The 25,176-nt window shown below is 46.8% G+C and overlaps 1 protein-coding gene across 1 annotated transcript; it reads right to left on the bottom strand.

Moving 5' to 3' along the window:
• Window positions 1-249: 249 nt before the first annotated feature.
• On the bottom strand, window positions 250-7,434 carry MMP1 (matrix metallopeptidase 1). The gene is made up of 10 exons (XM_060604562.3): window positions 7,247-7,434; window positions 6,572-6,816; window positions 6,330-6,478; window positions 5,976-6,101; window positions 5,661-5,816; window positions 5,413-5,530; window positions 3,241-3,374; window positions 1,589-1,751; window positions 964-1,067; window positions 250-778 (listed from the first exon to the last, which is right to left on the bottom strand). The coding sequence occupies exons 1-10, from the start codon at window positions 7,352-7,354 to the stop codon at window positions 669-671; spliced, it is 1,413 nt and encodes a 470-aa protein (XP_060460545.1). The 5' UTR covers window positions 7,355-7,434; the 3' UTR covers window positions 250-668.
• Between the last annotated feature and the right edge of the window lie 17,742 nt (window positions 7,435-25,176).

The raw sequence follows: 25,176 nt of genomic DNA, 5'->3' as shown, positions 1-25,176 counted from the left end.
ACCAATTTTGGAATCTTGACATGGGACACGGGAAATCGGTTTTAACCTCTTGCGTATGATGTAACTTCCATGAAAACGGGAGAATATTCCACCTTCCTGTGCACCCTCACTTCCCACATGAATAGTTTGCCTATTCCCACTTCAAACTTGAAAACTAGTCTCTGTAAGCATGGCTTTATCACCAGGAAGTAACAAAGTAATGACTTAAATGTACTAGAAAGTTTATAAAACAGTAGAGATACTCATGGCTTATTCCAAACATAAAACACTTTATTTTCTGTAACAAAAGTTGTTCTTTGCATATAAGGATGTTCTAGTGGCTGCTTAGATGTTAGGGGACTGCTTTTCCTCTGGCAAAGGCTCGTATCTCTGGTCTCTGTTCTTGAAGAGCTGCACTCCAAGATCAGGGTGAGAGTCTTCTACTTTGGAAAAGAGCCTCTTTGCAGAAATGGCCCATTTGAATCTATAACCCATGAACTCAGTTCTCAGTTGTGGAACTAAATTACAGCAGTACATAATACATTGCATTCTAAAGCATAAAAATGCATGTAGAATGAGGTATAAATAAGATTATACCTAACAGCTCTGTATTTCTTTTAAACAAATGGCTCTCCAGGAAGACACTTTCCTTAGGCTCCTGAAATATATTTTTCTGCTATAACAGTGGGTCAATAATTTCTGCAGTTGAACCAGCTATTAGCTTTCTTGAGAGACAGAACTCTCTTAGTTTTAGGATCAAATTCGTATTGCCTTGTTCCATGAAAGAAATAGAAAAATCCTAGAAAGAAAAGAAAAGAAAAGAGACTTACTATGTTATACAAATGGTTTCTAGGCTTGACTTGAATTCTTGAAAAACCCTGTCATTTGTGAGAATATTTTTGGCATCTGCCATCCCCCAAATAACAATACTGATGTTATTCTATCACAACAACATAGAGGAAATATATTCATATATTCACTTACCATCTTTCTGGAAAACAGCATCAACCTTACTTGCAATTCCAGGAAAGTCATCTGCTATCATTTTGGGATAACCTGCATCCATGGATTGTTTATATTCATCATACCTGGTCAAAAAATAATTGGAGGCATCAGAATGCATCAAATGTGTAGACTTCGCAAAGTCATCAAAGGGAATTTGGCAGCAGGAATGTTTTAAGAACTTTTAACTGCAGAGATGTTGTGTGGTATGGGGGAGGGTGATATGGGATGCTGGATGGAAAAGATTTATAAGGTCCCTCTGAACGCCAACCACTAATTCTAATTCTCCGGGAAGTACCACACGACATCCCATTAAGGCAAACTGCAATCAAAGATACATTTCTACAGGCGGAAGGGCCCTGTGAAGATAAATGTCCTCCTTCTTAGGTGTCCTTTTTCAAATGTAGCCCCACGTGTTCCCTGGATTCCCAGTAGGGGTGTTGCACAATGATCTCTTAAGAATAGCCTTGGATACTTGCTACAGCCATTCACAGAAATGGCAGCTAGTCAAGGCAGTATGAGACTCCCGTGGGCAAGGTTCAATCTAGAATGTTCCCTCTATGTAGAAAGAGCTGGTGCACTACCACTTTCTGTCCTCGGTCTTTACCTCCAGTACTTGTTACCGACAAAGAAGTACGTTTTCCCAGTTTCTTCCTCAGACACAGCAGCATCGATGCTCGTCACAGTTCTGGGGAAGCCGAAGGATTTGTGGATGTTCCTGGGGTATCCATACAGCATATCCTGCCCCCGGACAGCCCAGTACTTATCGCCTGCCAATCAAAAAACAGAGATGAAAATACTTATCCAGGGCGCCAGAAGACGGTAGGCTGATTTCCAGCTAAGTTCTTAGCCACACATGCCAGAGCATTGTCTCACCTGTATGTTAGAACCATCCGGGGAGGTTTTTCAAGATGCCTAAGCTAATTTTGTAACCAAGGTCTATTAAATCAGTATGTTTTTTAAATATCTGCATCTGCTGCAAGCTTGGAAATGGCCCAAGCGTTCATCGCGCCACCTCCGTGACACCAGGCTCACTTCTGCGGTTTCCCCTCGACTCTGAAAGTTCCTGCCAATGGCTTCCCAAAGGCCAGAGTGTTGTAATGACTCACAGTCTATAATGACTTGCAGCCTTTGTCAGCAAAAACCATTGCATCTGGCTAGAATACAGTTCCAAACACTCATTTATGCTGTGTCCAGATCTATGTATTTAGACTTAAAAAGCCCCATGTCACATAACACTGGTCTTCCCCTTGAAGCCAGGATTATTCTCATTGCACAGATATGCTCATTTACCCCTTATGAAAAAGCAGCTTGAAACTTTGTGCATCTGACATCCTACTTAAGGGGAGTCTGGGGGGCTCAGTTGGTTGAACATCGGACTCTGGATTTTGGCTCAAGTCATGATCCCAGTGTTGTGAGATTGAGCCCTGCATTGGGTCTGTGCTGAGCCTGGAGCCTGCTTAAGAATCTCTCTTCCTCTGCCCTTCTCCCCTTCTCACATACACACACCCTCTCTAAAAATTAAATAACTAAATTAAATTAATTGATTTCCTATTTAATTTCATGATCTGAAAGCCGGTTTCCAAGTTTTCTGTCCACCTAAACTGCATTCGATCCTTTGCCTTGAGTGTATGACTGGATCAAGTACTTTAATGTTTGCATATATTGTTTGCAGAAATAGTGATGTTGGCCATAGTGTCTTCAAAGCCAGGAGCCCATCATTGGATTACGTTTCATTCTGATAGAATCAAAGAAGCTTGTCACATTCAATTCATGATGATTCAGGACTTCTCATCCCTTAATGTACATGGCAGCTGAAGGACGTGGACAGACCTTGAGGATGTCAGGCTAAGCGAGAGTCTGTGGTCTTAACAGACGCCCCAGGGATGTCCACGATACCTCCCCCTCCCTTCATGTGTCTGTGCTATCCTCTAACTTTGGCCTCAGTCTCTCCTTTTCATTCCTGAGCACCTCCAGGGGAGATTTGTAAAGAGCCCCACACAGAAAACATTTTCAAAATTCCAGGTTCATAAACCAGCAGAACACGGATATCTGTAGTCACATGCTCTTTATGGAAAACAACTCAGAGCTGCACTGTATCGTTCTTAGTTACGGTGATGAGCTCCCACCGGTGTGAGAAGCGAGATCGTCAGATTTCCCGAAGTGCATGGAGAGAAAGTAGCTACAACTGTCTTCTATCTCAGCCCCAAAGCGGATGAAACATTAATCCACGGAACGGAACCATCGCAGAAACATTACCTTTGAAAAACCGGATTTCGTCTCTCTCTGCAGCTTCATAAGCTGCCTCAAGTCCATTTGGCACATTTGGCCAGAAAATAGAAATGAAATTCTGCTCAACGTCCGGGGAGTAGTGGCTTATGCGCATGTAGAACCTGATGATTAAAAAGTAAAGAGATTTGAGCTAATGGGGAGCAAGCGTGGGCTGACATCTAAGGGAGTTTACTGCTGGCCAAGCGGGTCCTGGTGAATGTTGAACGTCCGTCGTCCGGGCTGGGGCCCGGGCGGCGGTGGGGAAGCCTGGCCCGTGGTGTCCACTCCCTTGCATGGTGACAGCACCACGGCAGAGTCCTGGGGCTTCCCAGGAGCGCACTGGTAAGTCCAGAGCATTGCTGCCGTCCACGCACGTCTGGCACAAACAACCTCAGGAGCCTGGACAGTCGACTGCAGCACAGTGACTACACAACCATCCGTGTCACTTATCTTTAGTGGCTTTGGTATTAATATGATTTAAGTTACTCAAATAATGGCTGTGGTTGACAACCAGCTTGCACCAATTCCGTCTGACAGCTGGCGTCGGAGCCGCAAGGAGCCTGTGGCAGAACATAGCCACATCCGTGCCCCTGCCAGCCCAGGCCCTTTCCCCCGTCACGCCTTTCCTCACAAGACCCTACGAGAGTGTGCTGCTCGCACCTCACAGAGGAGAGACAGGGGTCAGGGAGGGGAAGGGAGGTGTCTGAGGCAAAGGTCAAGTTTAAACTCAGAGCTGGCTGCCGGTCCCGTTGTCCTCTTAGGCTGGTGGCTCACACAGTCGGTCCTACAGTCCACAGGGACTGGGTGATGGAAGAGCATAGACTGTAACGCGGCCGCAGAAGAAGGTTCCGGACTGCAGGCCACGGGGAACTATGGGCCCGGCAGTCAGGAGCCCAAGTGGTGGTCCGGCCCCACCTCTGCCTGGCGGTGAGGCCCTGGGCAAATCCACTACCATCTCCAGCCTCCCACAGCTTCCTGCTTTGGTGCCACTTAAATGACAAAGGACACAGGTATATGAGTTCCTGCAAATCCTAGACTTACTCCTGTTCCTCGAAGAAATCCCTCAAACACTTGCTTTGCTAGGGGTGTCCTGCTCTATTCAGAGCTTTCCTTTAAAGCCAGCTGCTTCCTTAGCTTTCAGCCACACCCTATATGGTTTGCATGCAGCCTTATCTATAGGGGAGAAGAGGGTGGAAAGCATTTGGGACCAACACCCTGCATTCTGGGGTGGATGTGACCACAGAGCAGTCAAACAGCACGGACACGACTCTAGCAAGAGCGGCTGAGAAGTGAGCCCATCAAAGCACCCCTACTTTCTGGGCCAAAGCCCTGGTCCTTCCCCAGGGCTGTTCTTTCTGTGGACTGCATCATTCAAAAAAGGACTATGTTATAAATTTACACGGTCCTTTAGGAATCAGGATGACACAGAGAGCGGGCCTATTCCTTGGGAGGGAGCCCTGGATGTTTTGAGGCCACACACCGCACTGGGGGGTCCAGGACCCTCCTGTGAGGAGAGAAGCATGTCGTGACCCCACATATGTGCTCGAGGGAGGGCTCTCGTGAACTCTTGGGGATTTTCCCCACAACGGCTCCTGTCCTTCCCTAGGTCTCTGGGGATCGCAGGCTTTGAGGGGCATCTTTACTAGGATAGAGGGGTGACATTTAAGGGTGGCTACAAAACCCCCATCAGCATAACGGTGCTGTGGAAACCACTGGCTTCTCCTACCGAAGTGCTAACGTGAATCTCATCACGAGAGTGGGCATTAACAAAGAGAGCTCGTCAGTATGAGCCAGAAGCTCAGTTGCTTCTCTGTCACCACTCGGTGCACCAAAAGGATCTCATTCCTTCTCTCTGCCTTACTTTACTGATCTGCAAAATGGGACTATATTTCCTGAATTTTCTACTTCAATGTTTTTTTTTTTTTTTTTTTTTTTTTTTTATGAGCACCAAACAACAGAACACATGTGGGGGGAAGAGTTGTCATAAGTTCATCACATTGTGCAAATGTGTGTAATTGCTTGCACTTAATCAAAATTATAATTATGCATGTAAGCATAAGACAAATAACATGTGGGGCAGAGTATAACGCATGGGTTCCCCTAGTCATGAGCGTTGTTGTGGTTATAGACACAAAACACAAAGAGGAACTGATGTCCTACCTGTCTTTAAAGAACATCACTTCTCCCCGAATCGTGGTGATTGCATCAAAGGTTAGCTTGCTGTCACACGGTTGTGGGGTTTGGGGGCCTGTTGGAGGGATGGGATTCTGGGAGGGTCCTAAAGGACAAAGAGATCTGCAGTTAGTTCTGCTGGAAAGCTGCATGAACCACAAAGCCAGCTTCTTAAAGGTCCCCACTGACGGCTGCTCTAACGGCCCCTCGTCCCCAGTGTTGTTCTGCACACTCACCATATATGGCCTGGATGCCATCGATGTCGTCCTGAGACAGCTGGACGTCACCACTGTAGATGTAGTTGGGGTACATCAGAGCCCCAATATCAGTCGAGTGAGAGAGTCCGAGGGAATGACCCAACTCATGAGCGGCCACACGATACAAGTTGAAATCTAAAAGTTCCAATAGACCCTGTTTGTAATTCTTTGAAGGGTGTTCGTAGCGGAAAAATACATACTTCTAGTAATGCACCTTTTTAGTTAAGCCAACCAGTATTACAATGAACTGAGGAGGGGTGGGGGGATCAAGAGAGGCAGGATTAGCTGGCTCACCCCTGAAGTCGTTGGTCCACCTTTCGTCTTCATCGAAATGGACATCTCCGCCAAGATTTGGGCCTGGTTGAAAAGCATGAGCGAGGTTCCCTCCAGGTCCATCGAAGGGAGAATTGTCATGGTGATCTGCCAGAAACAGAATTCAACAGGTGTCCCTCTTGGTTCTAACTCCGGCTAACCCAGGAGGGTCAGCTTTGCTGAGAGGACAACAGATTCCCACCCAGTGTGGCATAGTCCCTCCTTCAGCCTGTAAAAGCAACACTCCTCTTGAGCAAGGTCCTCCAGCAGCTGAAGGGATCTAGGGTCAAGGCAAAGGGAAGGTGAGAAGAGTTTCCTGGTACAAGAAGGGCTTACCTCCCCACACAAAGGATAGCATTATGTCCGCTTGACCCTCAGAGACCTTGGTGAAGGTCAGGGGTGAGACATCACTCCAGAGTTGAAAAGCTTTCTCAATGGCACGGTCCACCTCTGCTCTTGACAGATCTGGTGTGTAATTTTCAATCCTTCACGTGAAATAAAACAGAGACATGTCAGACCTCCTCTGTCATGGCTCTGATGGGGAAGAGAGTCCTCGCTCTGGTGCCCGTTCTGGTTACCTGTAGGTCAGGTCTGTGTGCTCCCATCGAGGGTTCCCCTCAGTGAGGACATAGGGAGCCACGTCGGGCACCCCACACCTGGCCTGCTGCATCACGTGCAGGGTCTCAGCATCTGGCCGCCCAGTCACCTTCAGCCCAAAGAATTTCTGCATTTGCTTCAGCTTCTCAACCACTGGGCTATGGTTTCTCTGCTTTACCATTTTCTTCCCGTCGTCCTTCAGATTATAGTAGTTTTCCAGGTATTTCTGATGAAAGATAAAAGTACTGAAACCACCGGATGAGAACTCTTTCTCATCTCTGAAGATTGACAATACGAAGTTTTCGCAGAAGTGGAGAGCCACTTCTAAAGATTGTGTTTGGATTTCAGGGTCCTTATTATTGGTGGAAACTAATCTCAGAGTAGGAATCTCCCGACCTCTCATTAGCATGAAGTCAGAATTACAATTGGCTCCTTTAGTTCTTGCTTCCCTCCAACTGGAAAAGGGAAAAGAATCTGTTCTGGGGAGAGGACCCTTCCCACCACAAGTTTCTTTTTGTAAGAAACCCACCCTTTATTTATTAATAAATAAAGCTCATTTCTTAAGCCCCTTTATGCTACTACTGCTTCTCTATAAAGCCATGGGAAAATGCAGATAAAGGCTCTTGCGTTTCTGGCATGTGAAATTCAGCACTTACCTGGACCATCTCCACATCTTTCTCTTGTGTGTCTGAGGTCACTGCTGGGAAACCGTGGGACCCCACGCCCCAGAGCAGCAGCAGCAGCAGCAGAGGAAGGCTGGCCATGCTGACCTTGGCTTTTCTTCTCTGGTGAAGGCCTCTGATGCTCTCCACCTGCCTGCTGTTGAAGTACCTCAACTAGGAAAAGCTCCCTCTTTATATAGTCTGTGTTTCCAGAAAGCTGGAGGCTGGCTGGCTCACATTGCATAACATCCTCTCTGATTAGTGATGAATACCTCCGGCAATTATCAGAAATGGTGACGCCACACAGATTATTTGGATCCACTCGGTGTCGCAACCTTATGATTAATATCAAACAGTCCGTGTGTGTGAAGGAGACACATTGGTTTTCTCCAGCTCCTGTCTGTCCTTTTTGAACAGGGCCTTGTCAGAAATCGTAGAGTAAGTATTCCATGATCATGTGAAAAGGTAGGCTTTGCTACCTTTTGCCTTTGCCAAACTGTCTAGTATACTATTTCCATAGCCCAAGGTCTCCGTCTTTACGTGGGCCCAGGATTTGAGAACCTTGGCTCAGAAGCCCTCGTCCACAGGTCTGGTGAGATAACTCCCACCCTGTGCAGACACTGCCCATTGGCATCATGGGAGAAATATGACCCTTCTCTGAAACCTGTCACAATGTACCAGAGGAGGCAGGGGCTAGCCAAAGACCAAGTCTTATTGTCTTATTTTGAGTCTGCTGGGGCAGAGAGAGAGAGAGAAGTGGGGTTCACCTGATGGGTCGGGGGCTTGGGTCTCAAGCTCATCACCTGCTAGACTCGAACTCACAAACTGTGAGATCATGCCCTCAGCCGAAGTCCGATACTTAACGGACTGAGCCACCTGTGGCCCCTCTGCTGTCTTATTTTTAATCATCCTCATTCCCCTTGATGCGAGCACATGCTCGTTAGGGCTGGGCTGCAATTATTCTCTCATGTATGCATTCGTTCACGTATCTTTGCATTCATTCATCCACATGATCGTATTCAGCATCTTCTGGGCACCAGTTCCCACGGGAGGGAGTTAATTAGTAAACAGACATCGTATGAGATATCTTAAGGTGGCTTTAACAGAAGTCCATACAACGCTGCTCAGATTAGATTTACCAGGAAGTGCCAGATGCACGAGACTATAGAGCTGGTCCAACCCTAAATTTCCTACCGTTCACTAACCCTCCTATCTCTATCATAGTTTTTGCCAAATCTTAGTGCCACCTGGCGTATTACTTTTGTATTTTTCCTTAAGTTATAGTTTGCCTCATTATAGGCTATCGTGTCTGTAAAAATCATCGTTTAATGGTTATTAGTTTTGTATGCATATTGAAATAAATACATGGCTATGTCATGAAAATGTTCATTTGTGTGTCCATGTGGGAATATGTGTCTTGGGGGCTATCCTTCTGGCCCTTGGTGAGAAAAGCTGATCTAAGTCTGTGGATTCCTCTGCTCACACCCCAGCCTCCTTCCTCCAAAGTGTTTAACGAGATACGAAGCTGAGAAACACCTGTGTCCTCTTTTCCCCTCCAGCACCTGACGGTGCCCCTGCCTTTCCCACCCTGGCAGGACAGCTTTCTCTGGACTTTTCTCACCGTACCAACTTCTGTTTTCCTCACCACACTAAGAACAACACCTTGTGTATAAATATCGCTTCAATATCTTTTGGACTGATGTGAAAGGGCTCATTTTCTCCCTAATTACCTAGCCACAACTTCCTCATAAGTGGACTAGTGTGTGAGTTCAAGACCGTGAGAGGAATTAGAAGAAGTTCTCACCAAGGTCAAAGCCTCTCCTTCTCATGGGCATCAGATGAAGGGTGGGGCTGAGACCAAAGAACACCAACGATTGAACTGACTTCAGTACAGGCAAGGAAAATACTGGAAGAAGCTTTTATATCAGAGTTGTGTTCGCAAAGTCAAGGGATGGCACATCCCCCCTGACTCCTAGGGAATCTGGTCAGTGTGAAGAGGATGCCCCCCACCCTCCGGGCCAGTGAGAAGCAAGGGTCACGAGGTTAACTCAAGAACATGTGACCTTCTGGGATTGGGCAAGGCATTACAAAGATATCACCCAGGACGAGTCTCATGAAATAGTCAATGTGGTGCGAGCTTACGTACCCAATGGTCTACAGGTTTTCCCACTTTTGTAAATGACAGTATCCTTTAAACAAAATCCCTTTTGGGAAATCACCTTATAAACCAGATGACAGCAGCAATGCTCTGAGGGACACAGAGCCTCACCTGCCTCACTCCCACCTGGTCCCCTGTCTCCTCTCCACTAGCAAAGCCCCCGACGTCTGTGCCACAGGGAGGATCCAGTGGAACGAAGTTCAAAAACCACAGGTCTAGCCCAGCACTCTGGTCTTCCCCACAAGACCCTGGGCAGCAGGGAGGTTGCCCACAGGCCCGCTGTCATGACTCTGAAGGGACAGGGGTGGGGGGAGGACCTGGTCGGAGGAAGCACGTAGAGCTGGGACTCAACCTTCTGCTCCTGGTATGGGTGCAGAGCTCCCGATGTAAAAGCCGTGTTTTTCCCTCCAACTTCATGAATGCTGACAGGGATCGGACACTGGTCACTTAAAATAGCTTTTTGTTACATCTCTTCCCAAAATAACAACGAGTTTTAAATTAAGTTTCAGTTCAACAGACAGCTTCAAAGACTCATGGTGTCCTGAATCTTGAAATTTCCAGTTAGGTATTCACAGCAGAACACATGAGCTCCTTGGCTAGTGCTGGCGTGTGAGCGATTTGAAAGTGGAGAGGAAAACATACAAATTGGGACCAGAAAGCTGGGGATTAAATCCTACCCAAAGCCTAGCAATGCCAAAACTTTGTATAGTTTCCAAGAAGCTCAAGACATGTTAGAATTCTATTGCTTTTATGTCTGAATGGTTTTTTTTTTCCTCTGGGAGCTTTTTTTCCCCCCATAATCCCCTTTCGGATGTAGTTTTGTGGAAATGATTCCTCCATCGTGTATCCCCCAGGGGGGAACAGCGGACTTAGGAGGGCTTTTGAGAGTGTGACCACGTCAGCTGACTCCCAACTATTTCCAAATAGGCAAATTATTTCCAAGGTTTTCTTGGTCACTTCATGCTGCTCTGTGCAAGGACTCAAGCATGTTTGTGTTTTTGCATATGAAGTTCAGTCTTGGAATATCCATCTTGCTTCGTATTTTTTATGCTTGGAAATTCAGCCTCTTTCATTTTATAATTCAATTTGAGTCTCATTTTTTCTTTCTAGTTTTTTTTCGTCCTACAAGTCTTGAAGTGGCCTTTTAGCCAGAGGCTTAATGTTTTAATAATTTTTGTTTTGGGAGTGACATGAGGGAAAGCTTTGCCCCGATCCGTATCTTCTCCCTCCCCATGGCCATATGGTGGCTTCACGGACAATCACTTTGTGTGTGCCAGACATCTGACAGACACTTTGCCCCTGTTGGTTCCTTCAGACGTCATGGTTTCCTTCCGGGTAGAAATGATGGACGCATCAACCTGGAGGCACTTACTGTCACGAGTCTGTGCAACTCCAGTCCACCAACCTCCACAGTGCTCTGTCGCCGGATAGGTCACACACGCTCTGGGTATGGAGACTTGGCCTCCCTAATGGAGAAATGCTGTGAGACACCAGGCCGGTTCCGTGACTTGTGTCATGTCTATGATAACGTCTCCATGACACCACCCAATCCCTCAGGCCTGAGAGAATCTTAATTGATCCCCGCAGACCTCTTCATATGCTTGATGCTGGGATGCATTTCTTTGTTCTCATAGGAAATTATTGTTGAAAAGCCGGTGATGTGGCACCATCCCTCTTTGCTGAAGCTGATGTTATGGTTCCCCTCCATGGTTTGGGGAAAGGAAACTAAGGATGTTCCCAGGCCATACAGCTTTCAAAAGGGGAGAATGTGTACAGATATGGTGACTAGGGCATAAAGGTGTTTAGAGAAATATTTTCCAAAGAGAAGAGCCAGAAGCCCTTAGAAGCCTCTATCCTACAAGCTACGCAACAGAGCATTGGGGTGTTTTCTTCCCTGTCCTTGGAGATCAGCCCGAGATAACAGAGCCCCTCAACTCCCCCGGAGTCCTCTGTCCTCTGCCAAGGTTGCAAAAGCAAGCCTACATCATCATTTATACCGCGGGGTTAGCACAGTCTCCGTATAAAAGGGGACCAGTGTGTTTTGCATATTTTATATATATGTGTAGATATATATTGATCTTCGTGACTCGGTATCTATAAATATGCAAACCTGTGTAACTTTATATACACAGATATACTTAGCACAGTGCCTGCAAAAGAATATATACATACAATTCTACGGACAATAGATGTCATAGGATAATATATTGGGATGTAAAATTGCATTTTTCGTCTCATAGTTTGCCCTGACCTTGCCAAGAGCTCTGTATGCCCTAGTTCACAGGTGTCTTCAGGACTGCAATCAAAAGCGACTTGATCGAAGGCAATATCTCTTTCCAACTGTGGAAAAACCTGAGAACATTTGGGGGAGGTTATGACAGCATCTTTGGCGAAGAGGGGAAAGGAACCAGTTTTGAGGGAAGCATGAGACAGAACAGCAGTTTCCTTAAACGGGAAAAGGGAACGTTTAGTCAGTTCCACCAGGCGTAAAGACCCACGCTTGGCTTCCAGCACCCTGGAAGCTGCTGGGGTGGGGGTGGGTGGCCACAGGGAGGCTGGATGCTTCCACACTTTGGAGATGGAAACACACATCACCTCCTCCGAGGCACCAGTATGTGGCTGTCCGTTTCCAAGATCAAAGTGCATTTTGACACCGGCGTTTGCTCACACAACAGTGGCTTCCTACTGTAGGAAGCGTGGACGGTCACCTTGTATTTGGGGAGGGTATGGATAAGAGAATTTTCTTTCAGGTCCCCTCCAAAAGGTGTGGTAGAAAAAGCACAGCGTTTTGACTCAAACGACATGGGTTTGAAACACAGTTGAGCAATCTTGGATGTTATCATCTGCAAAAAGAAATTATAATGCCTAGCCCTTTTTTTTTTTTTTTACAATGTGATTGAACAGGCAGGTACTTTGTAAATTGAATGACTGCATATGGTAATTATCATTACCTCCTGACCTTTGAGAGTATCTGCACCAACAGGTACTACCTAGTGATACAAGTTAACCAGGGTTCACAGACCCAAAACCCATTTTCTGGGTCTGCAGTTAGTATTTTCTTGAAATACGAAGATAAATTTGCCTTTAGAATATTAACCAAAATGTATGCGTGCATTACAAACTCGATTTACTCCCACTGACTGATATTCCAGGCGGCTTGATCGCAAACGTAGACTTATAATAGATGTACACAGACACAGAACACAGACCCGGCGGCAGCATTGTGATGTGAAGGAAATCTAATCTCCACATAAGGCAGATTTGAATTCAAAACTCAATTTCGTAGCTTTTTAGGCCTTAGGCATATTAACCTTTCTGATACCTCATTGTCTCGCATATAAAATGCAAACAACAACATTATGATTTTCCATGACGGTTTTAGGGATACATGAATCCCCAAATGCAAATATACATCATGCTTACTGTGTAATAGCTGCCCATTGAGCATTCATTGCTCCGAGAGGGAGAAGACACCTAAAATCATCTACGTTGGCCATTTTACACTGGACACGAGGAAATCGAGCCCCTACGTTTTTGTCTTAATTCTTGGAAGCAGAACTATTGCAATGATGAGTCCTGATGAGAACATGTCAATATGCCAAATATTGATAGTAAAAAACTATCTATAAATTAATTATGATTCTTGAAGAAATTGCTATTATGCAGTGACGTACAGCAAATCAACGTCAACATAATTTTTGGCTACCTGCACGTAAACTAACGCAGTGAGTTACCTCCTTTACTAATTTTGGAAGCTCGCCCGAGAAGCAGCCATACTCTAAGGTGTAATGTCATCGTCACCTTCACTGACACCGGCTACATGTGATTCGAATAGTAAATGGCAAGGCGGCAAATTCGTTAGTTGCACAAATCATGGCCAGGAAGCCATGTGTCGTTACATACTCACCTTTGGTTATATCTTGGGAAAGTGAAACAGTTTCCTCTTAATCATGCTAAGGAGTTTTTATCAATAAATGCAGTTATGTCACGAATCAGCTCTTGTTCTGTGACCTGACACTTTTCAGGACCGTATCCCAGGGCGGGATTTCCCCCAAAGCAGCTTTTTTCCTACTGACCAATATGGAGCGGATGATGGGTGTGGATCTTGAAGCAGCGCTCTGGTGAGTCCGGAAGGCCCAGTACTTATCACCCGATTCTATGCCCCTGTTTTAATCTACTTCAGAAAGGCTTAGGAAATATACTGTGTGCAGGGGGTGATGCTTGCTGAAGTTAATAATTCAATGTATTGTTCATAGCCTGATGACTTCTCAAATGAATTTACTGCTGAATTATTCACTGACAGAATTAATTAATATGTTTTGAGGAGTGTTTTCTCTGTTGTCACCCTTATTAGTTGAAATGCCATGTTTTCAGCTATTCTTAATACTCTTCCCTTTACAATATGACTCAGGCAAAAAAATGTTTTCTTCGCTACAGTCCGACCAATTCTTTGTGATTGCCCCAAGTGGATAAAGGTATGTCATTCCCCATATCTTTACACCACCGCATGTGCTGTTCCCTTATCCTCCATGCTTGGCCTGCTAGACTCCGATTGGCTGAAGAACATCTAGGATCAAGCATTGCTTCCTTCCTGAACTCCATTCATTCATTCATTCATTCAATAAAAGCTTAATAAGCAATTGTTAAGAGGCAGGCATGGTGCTGGGCACTGAGGACAGTCCAACGTAGGACATGTGTGAGGATAGTTACTGCACACTGTGGATTACTGGGTACGCATAAGAGGAAGAATGAACACAGCCAGAAGGCAAGGTGGGCAGGTCAAAGAATGTGTTCAGGAGAAGGCAATCCCTGAGCTGGATCTTCAGGAGCAAGTCAGCTGGGAATATGACATCTTTGTTTTCATGGGGAACCATTTCATTGGAAAGAATGACTGACTTAATTAAGAGGAAGTTTATTTTAAAGAACCTGAGGGATCTTGTGAAATGCAATAATGAGAAGAGATTTGAAGGGGTAGTTGAGCAGGTAGGTCCCTCCCAGCCCTCAAGTTCTCCGTGTCCCCTGTCCTGTTATCGTCCTGAGAACACCCCACTCCTGCTGACACCCAGGAGGGCAGAGGATCAAAGTGCTGTGGTTGCTCCGTTTAGATATTTTCATAGTTTGAATGTGAATCACAGGCTGGAAGGGCTTCTGGCAACAGAGTTATTTACTGTTTTTCCCTTATTTCCAGTAAGGAAACATGGATCATAAAATATGCCTTTCCTGGTAGACTTTAGATGACAAGAAGTAACCAACAACTTCAGACACCTTTAGTTTCCATCCCAAGACCCTAAAACTTTGCCCTCAGAGAGCCCACAGCTGGAGTTTCAGTAGTGGAACCAGCTGCTTCTTCTCCCCTCAAGGGCTGTTGGCTTCACCTTGACCAGACATTTTCCTCTGCCTTGCTGGGTCCCCAGCACCATTTCCACATGTTCTCCGAAGGTCGGTGGTTTGTGCCCACTCCCACTTATGTCTAAGCCAAGAATCGTTTTGTTGGGAGGTTAATTCGAGTCGATCTACAATAAGAGGCTTGGGGACTCTCATGGAATACAATCTCGGGACAGCCTTCCTGAGGAATGGGAGGGTTCAGCCTCTCTGTCTCTGTCTCTGCCTCTCGTTCTTAGCCTGAGCCTGAATGTTTGCTGCTTTTCCTTTTTCCATAGACCAGCTTTGCTCCAAGGATGTTGCTCCCCTATGAATCAGCCTGTGTAGGACTTTGAGCTACCATGGTCCTAATCCTGGTTCACCCTGAGATGACCTTGTAGACCCTGTGCCCAATGTGGGGACAGGAGGGCTGGAGGAGCCAGAGGGAACCAGCTCACATAGATAACTCCATGCGGTTGGGTTTGTCTGGGGTTAGCGCTGAGGGCGGGACATGGTGAGATGGCAGAAGGCCTGAAGTTCTGAAGTTCCTGGATGCCATATTAAGGGGCTGATGTGGATAGAAAGCCGAGCTGCATCCCCTTCACACCTTTGCACACAGGGTATGTACCTTGCACCTGGACGGGAACCCTCTTCCTCTTTGCTCAGGAAGTATTTACCGTGTGAGCTTCAGCTTAGAAGCACCTCCTCTGAAAGTCTTCCCTGACCTCCCCAAGCACGGTCAGTTGCTGTGTGTCTCCCCAGCTCTGCGTGCATGCTCTGGGCCGTGTTCACCGCCCACTCGGTATTCTAGCACCCGTTCACTTTTCTGTCTCTTCTGCTGGAGGATAAGCAGGAACCTTGTCTGAATGCATATTCCTCCCTCGCCCAGGGCCTGGCCATCTTAGACATTCAGTAAATATCTGCTTGAGGAACGAATAAATCACTGAACGAACGACACAGAGAGAAGTCAAGTCAGGGTCGTACCCCTTTTCTGGCCTGAGGGCCAAGTCTGGCTTCACTTCCTGGGTGGACCGGCCAGAGAGTTCTTGACCCCCAGTCCGTGGGGAACGCACACCCTCCCGCAGGTCTCCGGGCTCAGCTCTGGGACCCTGGACCAAAGTCCTCTGCAGACACCTCTCTCCTCTGTGTTCCTGACTCACTTCCTACAATACCGATCGAGCCTCCTTTCTTCACGTAATTCTGTCTGTTGTCACCTTCATCCGTTCCCTTCTTCACTGACGTTTGCCCAGTTTTCTCCTAGACTCACTGAGACACTCTTTCCCCCATCACCTGCTCATCGTTGGATGCTCCTTCAGAGTTTACACGCTCCGGCCCCAAACTGCCCCCTCTCCAGGTCAGACACACTTATGTACAGACAGTAACCCCGGGCTCTCACAAGTAGCAGGAGGAGGCAGCCTGTCATTGTAGATTATGATACACCTGCTGTATTTTATTGACGACTGTGATGCTTCAGGTCTGTCCTTGGATGAACACACACGTTGCAAGCATAACACATGCCGGAAAGTGAGCCCGCGGCGTTCCCCCACAGCCTGCTCTGCCCTCGGCCCCCCCAGCGTCCCAGGTGGTGCCAACTTGGTGGCCTCTCCTCCAACTGCTTAGTCGTCCTGACCCTTCTCTGGTTCTCACGGTTCACAGCCTGTCTGTCACTAATCTTGTGGGCTCTCTGTTCATGTAAAGCCAAATACGTGCCTTCACTTCCACACTGCCCAGGCGGGAGCCCCCTCCCCAGGCTCTGGTTCCCTGCCCTTGGTCCCCTCCAATCACATCCAGCACAGCCTGAGGACACTCTTCTGACCCGCTGCCCCCCCCACCCCATGCCCTGCCGGTTCACTCAGAGTTAGAGCCAGTTTTACCCCCCGGCCCCCTCGTGAGGTGCTCCAGCCCTGGCCTTACCTCTGACCGTGTCTTCTAGTCCCCCCTCCAGTCCCGGCCGGAAGTGGTTCTGTAACCCAACGATCGTCCATCCTCGGTTCTCTCCTGGGTGAGTCACGGGTTCAAACAGCAGGTGCCCTTGTCACACAAAGGACGATTTATTCTCAGCAAACAAGGAGACGGTGCGGAATGAGTCTCCGGATGTGACTCTCCGAGCAGGGGCACGGGGGCCTCTGTCGCTCAGGGTTAGGGGCGTATGCGGAGAGGGGTTTGCCGTGCATGTACAGGTGGGCTGGTCGTGCACACGCACATAGGACACGAGCCTGGACACGCACCGTGTGTGAATGAGCTTCCTCCTCGGGTACAGGCACCAACAGCAGAGCCAGGAGGTCACCGTGCGACACGCTGTGGTCAGCCCAGCACGTGCGGTCCTGGCGCCTGCAGCCCTCCCTGGTTTTCGCCTCAGAAACATGAGGTTAACATTCCCGCGACAAAGCGGGGGCGGCAGGGGCAGTCCCTCTGGTGACGGTCTCCATCTCATGAACCCAGTGGGGCCTGGTTTCCAACCTGCAAAAGCCACTTGAGAATGCATGTGAGGGCAGTCTTCACTTCTGGGACAGCTCTGCGAGTTTTAGCACGGATGTACTGTCTCTGCTGTGGCTGGGCTACCTCCTGGCCACATAGAGACGGCTCATTTTTGCATTTGCGGCTGAGGGTTTGCTTTCCTGCGTCCCCAAAGCTCCCAGAAGCTTCCACAAGCAGCGTGCCGGGGGCAGGGAGGGGGAGCAGGGCAGCACAGGTCACGGATAGCGGCTGGGGGCCTACGGTGACTCCCTGTGTCCTGAAAGCCGGGTCTCGTCTTTCTACTTCGGGGTGGGGGGGAACAGCTCACGTTGGCCACGCTCATTATGTTGCCAGTCCTACAGTCCTACCGCCTGCAGCGCTCTGTGTTTGCAATTCCCTTCCCTCCGTGGTTTTTCTTCTCCCCCCCGAGCGCACTTCTCCTAAGGTCTGATACAGTGTGTTTGCAGCCCATCATTCTGGTTCTTGTCCGCCTTCCCCGCGAGAGTCGGTCTTAACAAGCCAAACATCTTCGTCTGTTTTGTTCTCTGACGGACGCAAGGTCTTTGCAGAATGCCCGCACCCTGCTATCGCCCGCAGCGTGAACAGAGAAACAAATGAGTAGCTCCCGTCAGGGTCTGCCCTTTATGTTTGTCCCCACATCGGCCCGACCGTCCCCACACCGGGAGCCCCAAAAGGGCAGCGAACATTTCTGTCTGTGCCTAGCAGAGCAGAATTCTGACCTGGTGGCCCGCACCCTGCAGTCTTGTGACGGTGGCTCCTGTCTTACATTCATCCGCACAAGGGTGTGATCTGAGCCTGATTCATCACAGGACTGATGTGGGCTAAGAACATTGAGACAAACACTCATCTGCTTCAGAGTCAAATGGTGACAAATTAGGGCTTTGTGGGAAAAGAAGTTCAAAACCAGTTAACGTACAGAAAAAAATACAAGAATTAACTTGTCATTTTCAGACACAGAACTCAGGGGTATTGATGTGAGGTCCTGTGCCTGGTCTGTGAAAGATTCTCTGGCTTCAGAAATCTCCTTGTGGTTTCAGGAGTGTGGGGTCCCTCCACGCTGGGGATTTAAGAGTCACCACATCTCTTCCTGTGGGTCAGGTTTTGCAGTGATTTCTTAATGAATTAATCCACTGACAAATGAGCAGACACTCTTGAATTATGAAACAGTTGCTTTATTTATTAATAACAGACCATATTCCTACTCACTTAGATGCACACGAAATACTCCATTACATGGCTTAACATTCCTCATCTAGATAGAAAAGAGCAGCACTTATCAGAACTTACAGGGACTTCTCAAGTTATGAGCCCTTGACTTTTGAAACGTTTCAATGTCTGCATCATATACCCACTCGTGGATCAGTCCGACCATCCCCTGTTGAATTGACCTGCTATAAAGTGCCAGCCCCTTTGTCTCTCTTTTCCAACTCTTGCCCTATTAACTCTGTCAGTCTCGGCTCCGCTCTCTCCTTGCTGTTAATCACGTTGGTAAATCAGTTCATGTCAACACTCAGAGAAGAGAGGTGGCAGAGAGGATCGAACATAAGCCTGGGGTCAGACAAGAAGGATTCGACCCCCGGCTATGCCATTTGTCATGTGCACGACCTTGGGGATGCGGCTTAACCTCTGTGAGTGACAGCAATCCTTCTATGGGTAAAATTGGTTTAACAATACCTACCTCGTAAATGAGAATTAAATGAGATAATATATGTAAGGTATTTGTGTCCTTTCTGCATTAAAATAGGATTAAGTAATATATGTCAGCCTTTCAGCTGGATTCCTTAATGTCTGAGGGCAGCATTTTTTGCATGCCCATTACTACAGTTTTACTTGTCTTATAATTACTATTCAATTTATTAAAAACTTACATCTTAAGGTTTCTTAAGACTTTAAATTCAACTTTCTAATCTTGTTACTCTATCAATCTAGGAAATGTGCATAAAGATAATTATGATCACTTTCATTGGGTCTTTGATATTGATTCATACGGTTAAAATTTTAAAGTATCCTTAAACGTTTAATACTATTTGCACTCATAAATATTTTCATCAACACTTCAAATTACAATTATGATTTTAAAATAGCTGGTTCTTTCTAATAATCCAAATCTTTTTGTGCAGAAGAAAATCAAACAAGCAGAGTATTTGTAAGTATTTAAGTAACTCTTGCTAATATAATAAAGGAAAGAATTGAATTAATTCTACCCAAAACCCAGGCTGGCAAGCTAAATGCTCTCTTGCTTTCACAGATGAGTTCTGCAGCACTGGAGAACATTCAGCGGGCTTTTTCGCCTGAGTCTCTTCACAGAGGGGCTGGGCTCACGACCAGTCTCGAGGTGGCTCTAGCCTTGACAATGGGCTTCTGGGATAGTAACCATCTGTACACCAGGTGCTGAGATTCTGTGACTTCTTTATCTTTTGTTTTCTCACTGGTGTTCAATCCACCATTCTGTGGGTTTATCGCCAAGTTCCAATCTGGTTCCCAGGTCCTGCTTTCCTTCCCCCATCCCCCAAACTAGACTCACTTCCTGTAATGCAAATGTACTCTGAATTTCCAAGGCAAGAGAAATCAAGCCAGTTCTTGAACATCATCCTGGGATTCAGCATCACGTCACCTTTAGGGCTGGGCTTGTCTTAACATGGGCTACAAGTCTGCCCCCCGGTGCTTGGCCTCCGCTTGGTGTTAAAAAACACGAGCGAATGGCTTGTGGGCACACAAGCACACTCCAGTCTTTCTGGAACAAGATTGCTTGGGGAAATTACAGAGGGGGGCAATAGCAGGTGTGAGGTCCCCCGTTGTCCGTTATAATGTCGGATAGCACAGGGGAATTTAGAAAGGCCAGATGTCAGATGTAGATGCAAGAACCTTGGCCTTCGGGCCGTGAGAGTTTTAAATTGTAGGACTGAGGAAGAATCAGCTTCCTCTCTGTGGTCGTGCGGTATGATAGAGCACAACGTCTAGTTCAGAGCGGAGTCTAAACTCAATGAGATACGGCCATCTGGGCTGGGTTATTGTCGGTTACTCTAGACAAAATAAGAACATGATCTTTGGACCAGGAAGAAAGGAAATCAGGTCCTGACTCTGCTCCTTGCTCTGTGACCTTGGCAGAGTCCCTGAGCCGCTCTCAACTTGAGTTTCTGCACGATGGAAACATGGCCCCGACCCAACAGTCCTTACAAAGACTAAATGGACGCTTCACATCAAGCCCTGGGCAGTGCCTGGAAAATCCAGGCGTTCAGCAAATGAACAGTTGCTTGGTTCCAGTTCCCCAAACCAGCAAAGACACGCAGAAGGATGTGAATCAGGTCTGGTAGGACAAGGAACATGTATATTGTTTCCCTCCCTCCCAGCCCAACTTCGAAGCATTATCTGTACGTAGTGCTCCCACTTTCTCACCTGTGCAAGCCTCTTTGTGGTGGATGGACACAGATTTTTGCCTCAGTGTCTCCCCCGACCCCACTGCTGCGGCACCGTGGCCGGGTGAGATGGCTCTTCTTCACCGCGGTGACCGTTCCAGGATGACCCCACCATTACAAAAGATCCAAACAGGGCCGGCTCAGCAGTGTGGTTTGTGGTCAGCGCTTGCTTAATGGCGGGAGGTCTGACGCCCAGGGAGCTACCACAGGCGTCACCCCCCACCCTGAGGAGCACCAGGGTGAAGGTGCGGCTCACCCGAAGGCCAGCAGGGGGAGCAGAGTGCGGGGAGGGAGCTGGGGCCACAATCGCAGCGAAGCTACCATCTCCACGACCGCTGTGCTTTTAAGTAGTGTGAATCCTCAAGCTCTTTTATTTTTACTTTCATTGTTTTACTTCTTAACATTTTTCCCGAGTTGTAGTGAGGTATGACTGACAAATAAAAACGATGTATATTTAAGGTATATATACAGCACGGTGTTTGCATATTTTTACACATTGTGAAATGATCACTACGGTCAAGCTAATTAACACATCCACCACCTCACAGAGTCATCTTTTATTGTGGGTTTGTGTGGTGAGAACAGTGAAGATCTACCTTCAGCAAATTTCAAGTCTACAATACAGAGTTAGTAGCCGTGGTCACCACGTGGTACCTCATCTCTCCAGAACCTATTCGTCTCATATAACCGAAATTTTCTATCCCATCACCAAAATCTCCCTATTTCCTCTACCCCCGTGTCCCTGGCAACTGCCATTCTTCTCTCTGCTTTTATGAGGGTGACAATTATTTTTTTTTCTGATTTCACATCTAAGTAAGATTATGCGGTATTTGTGTTTTTCTGTCCGGCGGATTTCACTTAGCATAATGTCCTTGAGTTTCATCCGTGTTGTCATAAATGGCAGAATCTCCTTTTTTTTTTTTTAGGGCTTAATAATATTCCATTGTGGGGGTGCCTGGGTGGCTCAGTCAGTTGAGCAGCAACTCAGTCCGTTGATTTTTGCATTTTGACTCTGATTTCAGCTCAGGTCATGATCCCAGGGTTGTGAGATTGAGCCTCGCGTTGGGCTCCATGCTGAGCCCGCCCTCTTTCCCTCTCCCTCTGCCCCTCTCCCTGACTTGTGCACATGCTCTCTTTCTCTCAAACAAAATAGAAACTAAAAAAAAAATAGTATCCCATTGTGTATACATACGACATTTTCTTTATCCAATCATCCATCAGAGGACACCTAGGCTATTTCTGTGCTGGCTATCGTGACTCGTGCTTCAACGACGGTTGGAATTCAGATACCTCTTTGAAATATTGATTTCATTCCTCAGGATACACACCCAGAAGTGGATTTGCTGGACTGTAGTGTGGTAGCATCGTACAGATGGTAGGGTAGTTCTGTTGTGAAATTCTTGAGGAGCCTCCATACTGTTTTCCGCAGCGGCTGCACCCGTTTGCACCCCCACCGACGCTGCACAACGGATTCCCTTTCTTCACACCCTCACCAACACTTTTCTTTTGAAAAGAAAAGTGATAAACTGTCTTATTTTTAAGCCAGTCGGCAGTTACTGCTGCCTATAACCCAAGGCATCCCAACCTGCCAATGTTTGTGCCCTTTCAGCCAGCATTCAGCTTCATCGCTGCACCTGCACTGCTGGAGTAGATGGGGTGCAGCGACCTGCAGGGTGGAGACCCCCACCCCCACCAGGCCCCCTGCTCCTCCCTCTCTGCGCAGGCTTTGGAGGCTGACTTTTTCACCAGATGCACAAGTACGTGTATGGGAAAGACAGTAAAATATTGAAAATAACCTACTGATATGTCGCCAGCCGAAAATAATCTACGAGTCCACATAATTTTATTTGATGCATTTTCTATTTTTGATTTCAAACAAATTATATTCAAATATATTTTTCAAATGTATATTTTATATATCATTAAATTATTTTCCTTATAGAATATTTCTATTTCTGTCAGCTATATTTATTTTCTTTACTTTTGATGACGTTGTATTTTTAAATTTCATTTCTTCGATATATGCATTTATTGAAGTATTGATTTAGTCACCGAGAGGGGACTGAATACACAAATTACATGTTTATGTCATAAACGGCGGCCAACGAGAGGATGAAGCATGTACTTGTGTGGAATGGTTGCCAAGATGCGTTAAGTGAAAATAGCAAACAGCAGTGCGAATTTGCATGCCACCATTTTGGTTTCGAGAGACAGTGTTGATGTTTGCGTCTCTACAAAACAGCTCTGAAAGCTGCATGTACGTGCCTGTGGTTATTTGCATGCACTCTTTCTTGCTGGACTATAATCTCGATGAGGGCAGGGGCTGCGTCACAATAGCTCTCCATGGTGGCCTCTGAGAAAATGCACTAGCTGTGGGTGACAGGTGTGAGGAAGGTTAACTTTGCAGTTTTTTACCTTTTGGAATTGTGTTGTGACCACATAGGACCCTGCAAAAAAAAAAAAAAAGGAAAAGAAAAGAAAACTGAACAAATTCAGGTGATTTTGAGATAAAGAAATGCTCAATTCCTAGCAAAATGCAATCTCACATGTAGTCTCTTTTGTATTCATGGTTTTAAGGAGGATCTAAATGCTGACAATCCGTATATTTATACCTCCCCCTTTTTTTTTAACATGAAATTATTGTCACATTGGTTTCCATACGACACCCAGTGCTCATCCCGACAGGTGCCCTCCTCAGTGCCCATCACCCACTTTCCCCTCTCCCCCACCCCCCATCAACCCTCGGTTTATTCTCAGCTTTTATGAGTCTCTTACGGTTTGCCTCCTTCCCTCTCTGTAACTTTTTCTCCCCCTTCCCCTCCCCCATGGCCTTCCGTCAAGTTTCTCAGGATCCACAGAAGAGTGAAAACATATGGTATCTTTCTCTGTATGACTTATTTCACTTAGCATAACACTCTCCAGTTCCATCCACGTTGCTACAAATGGATAGATTTCATTCTTTCGCGTTGCCAAGTAGTATTCCATTGTATATATAAACCACATCTTCTTTATCCATTCTTCGGTTGATGGACATTTAGGCTCTTTCCATAATTTGGCCATTGCTGAAAGTGCTGCTATAAACACCGGGGTACAAAGGCCCTGTGCATCAGCACTCCTGTATCCCTTGGGTCAATTCCTAGCAGTGTTATTGCTGGGTCATAGGGTAGATCTATTTTTCATTTGAGATACAATCGACATACAACATTGTACTCATTTTAGGTGCATGAGGTGAAGACTCCATACTCGTCCATGTTACAAAATGGTCACCACCGTGGGTGTGGTCCACACCCATCACCTCCCACAGTCACTGTGCCTCCTTTTTCCAATGTAGATTCCTTATGTCATGGCCTACCTGGATATCTCACAGACATTTCAAAACTTAGAAAACCTAAGCAACTCTTCCCAATTCTTACCTTTTCCTCACAAAGCTGTGCATCTCCAAGTCGTCCCCCACCTCAGCAAAGCTGCCACCATCTGTGACATTTGTCCTTAGGGTCTAGGAGGCCATCTGGGAATTACTTCTCTTCTCAGCCCCATCGTGAAGTCCTGCTCTCTTCTGTATTCTTGTCTGACTCTGCAGTGTGACTGCTTCAGTCCCAGCCACGATCCCCTCACCTGGTTTCACACCTCCCTCAAAACCTCCCCAGTGCCATTCCCTCAAATGTTCAAAGCAGCCCAAAGCAGAGTAGATCTCCCTATTATTCTGTCAAAGACACCGATGGTTTTCCTTTGTGACTCTTATTACATTGATGGTTGCATGTACATGTTTGTGGCTATCTGCCTATATTTTTTCTTGCTGGATTATAATCTTGATGAGGGCAGGGCTGTGTCCATTTTCTGAGATTCCGATGCCTACAACCCAGCACAGTGCCTGGCACACGGAATATGATCGACAAATTATTCCCCAATGAGCAAGTTAAAGTGTGAGTATGCTCTTACTGTGTGGTTGCCCAGACATGCCACTTAGGGGCAACAAATCTACCTCAGGATAAGCATTTGCCCGTGGACTTCTCGCACAGACAGCCACAAAATGAGTACAAGAGGATACTTTCATGTGTGGGTGGACATGAGCAGACCACGAGGTCAGGCAAAGGGGCTCCACGGAGGGAACAGATACGTAAAAGGAAAAGATGAAGAGTGGGTGTGTTGGATTTTCTCCACCTGAAAAACAAAGTGCACGAACGAGGTGACTTGTGCTAACCGTAGGATCCCGCTTCACAATTTTCTCTAGAGCCTTCCCTGCAAGATCACTTCCCTAGATCCTTCTCCTGGGGTATAGCAGGAACACATACGACGTCTGGGGGGTGGACATAGGGACACCTCTTCGTCGGACACCAGGGGAGGACAAGGGGCACATTGTCTTCAGTTCGGGACGGGCTCATGGTGAGGTTGCCGCATGGAGACCCTAGTACTGACACTACTGGCCAAGGATCTCAGCTGCCTTCTGTTTCACCCCTACCCCACCCAAGGTTGTGAGGACGAGTCATTCTCGAAGCAAACGAAACAATAAA

The sequence above is a fragment of the Panthera onca genome, chromosome D1 (genome assembly GCF_046562875.1).
Source record: "Panthera onca isolate mPanOnc1 chromosome D1, mPanOnc1 haplotype 2, whole genome shotgun sequence".
Taxonomy (NCBI): Eukaryota; Metazoa; Chordata; class Mammalia; order Carnivora; family Felidae; genus Panthera; species Panthera onca.
The sequence above is the reverse complement of the archived record's forward strand: the minus strand, read 5'-3'. Positions and strand labels throughout refer to the sequence as shown.

What these genes read in the sequence shown, in the direction of transcription:
- MMP1 (XM_060604562.3), bottom strand. Translation starts at nt 7,354, where the DNA reads ATGGCCAGCCTTCCTCTGCTGCTGCTGCTGCTGCTCTGGGGCGTGGGG. An exon ending in GTGATGTTCTTTAAAGACAG is followed by an intron (nt 3,375 to 5,412) that starts GTAGGACATCAG and finishes TTTAATCATCAG; the next exon opens with GTTCTACATGCGCATAAGCC. An exon ending in TGCTGTTTTCCAGAAAGATG is followed by an intron (nt 779 to 963) that starts GTAAGTGAATAT and finishes TTTTCTTTCTAG; the next exon opens with GATTTTTCTATTTCTTTCAT.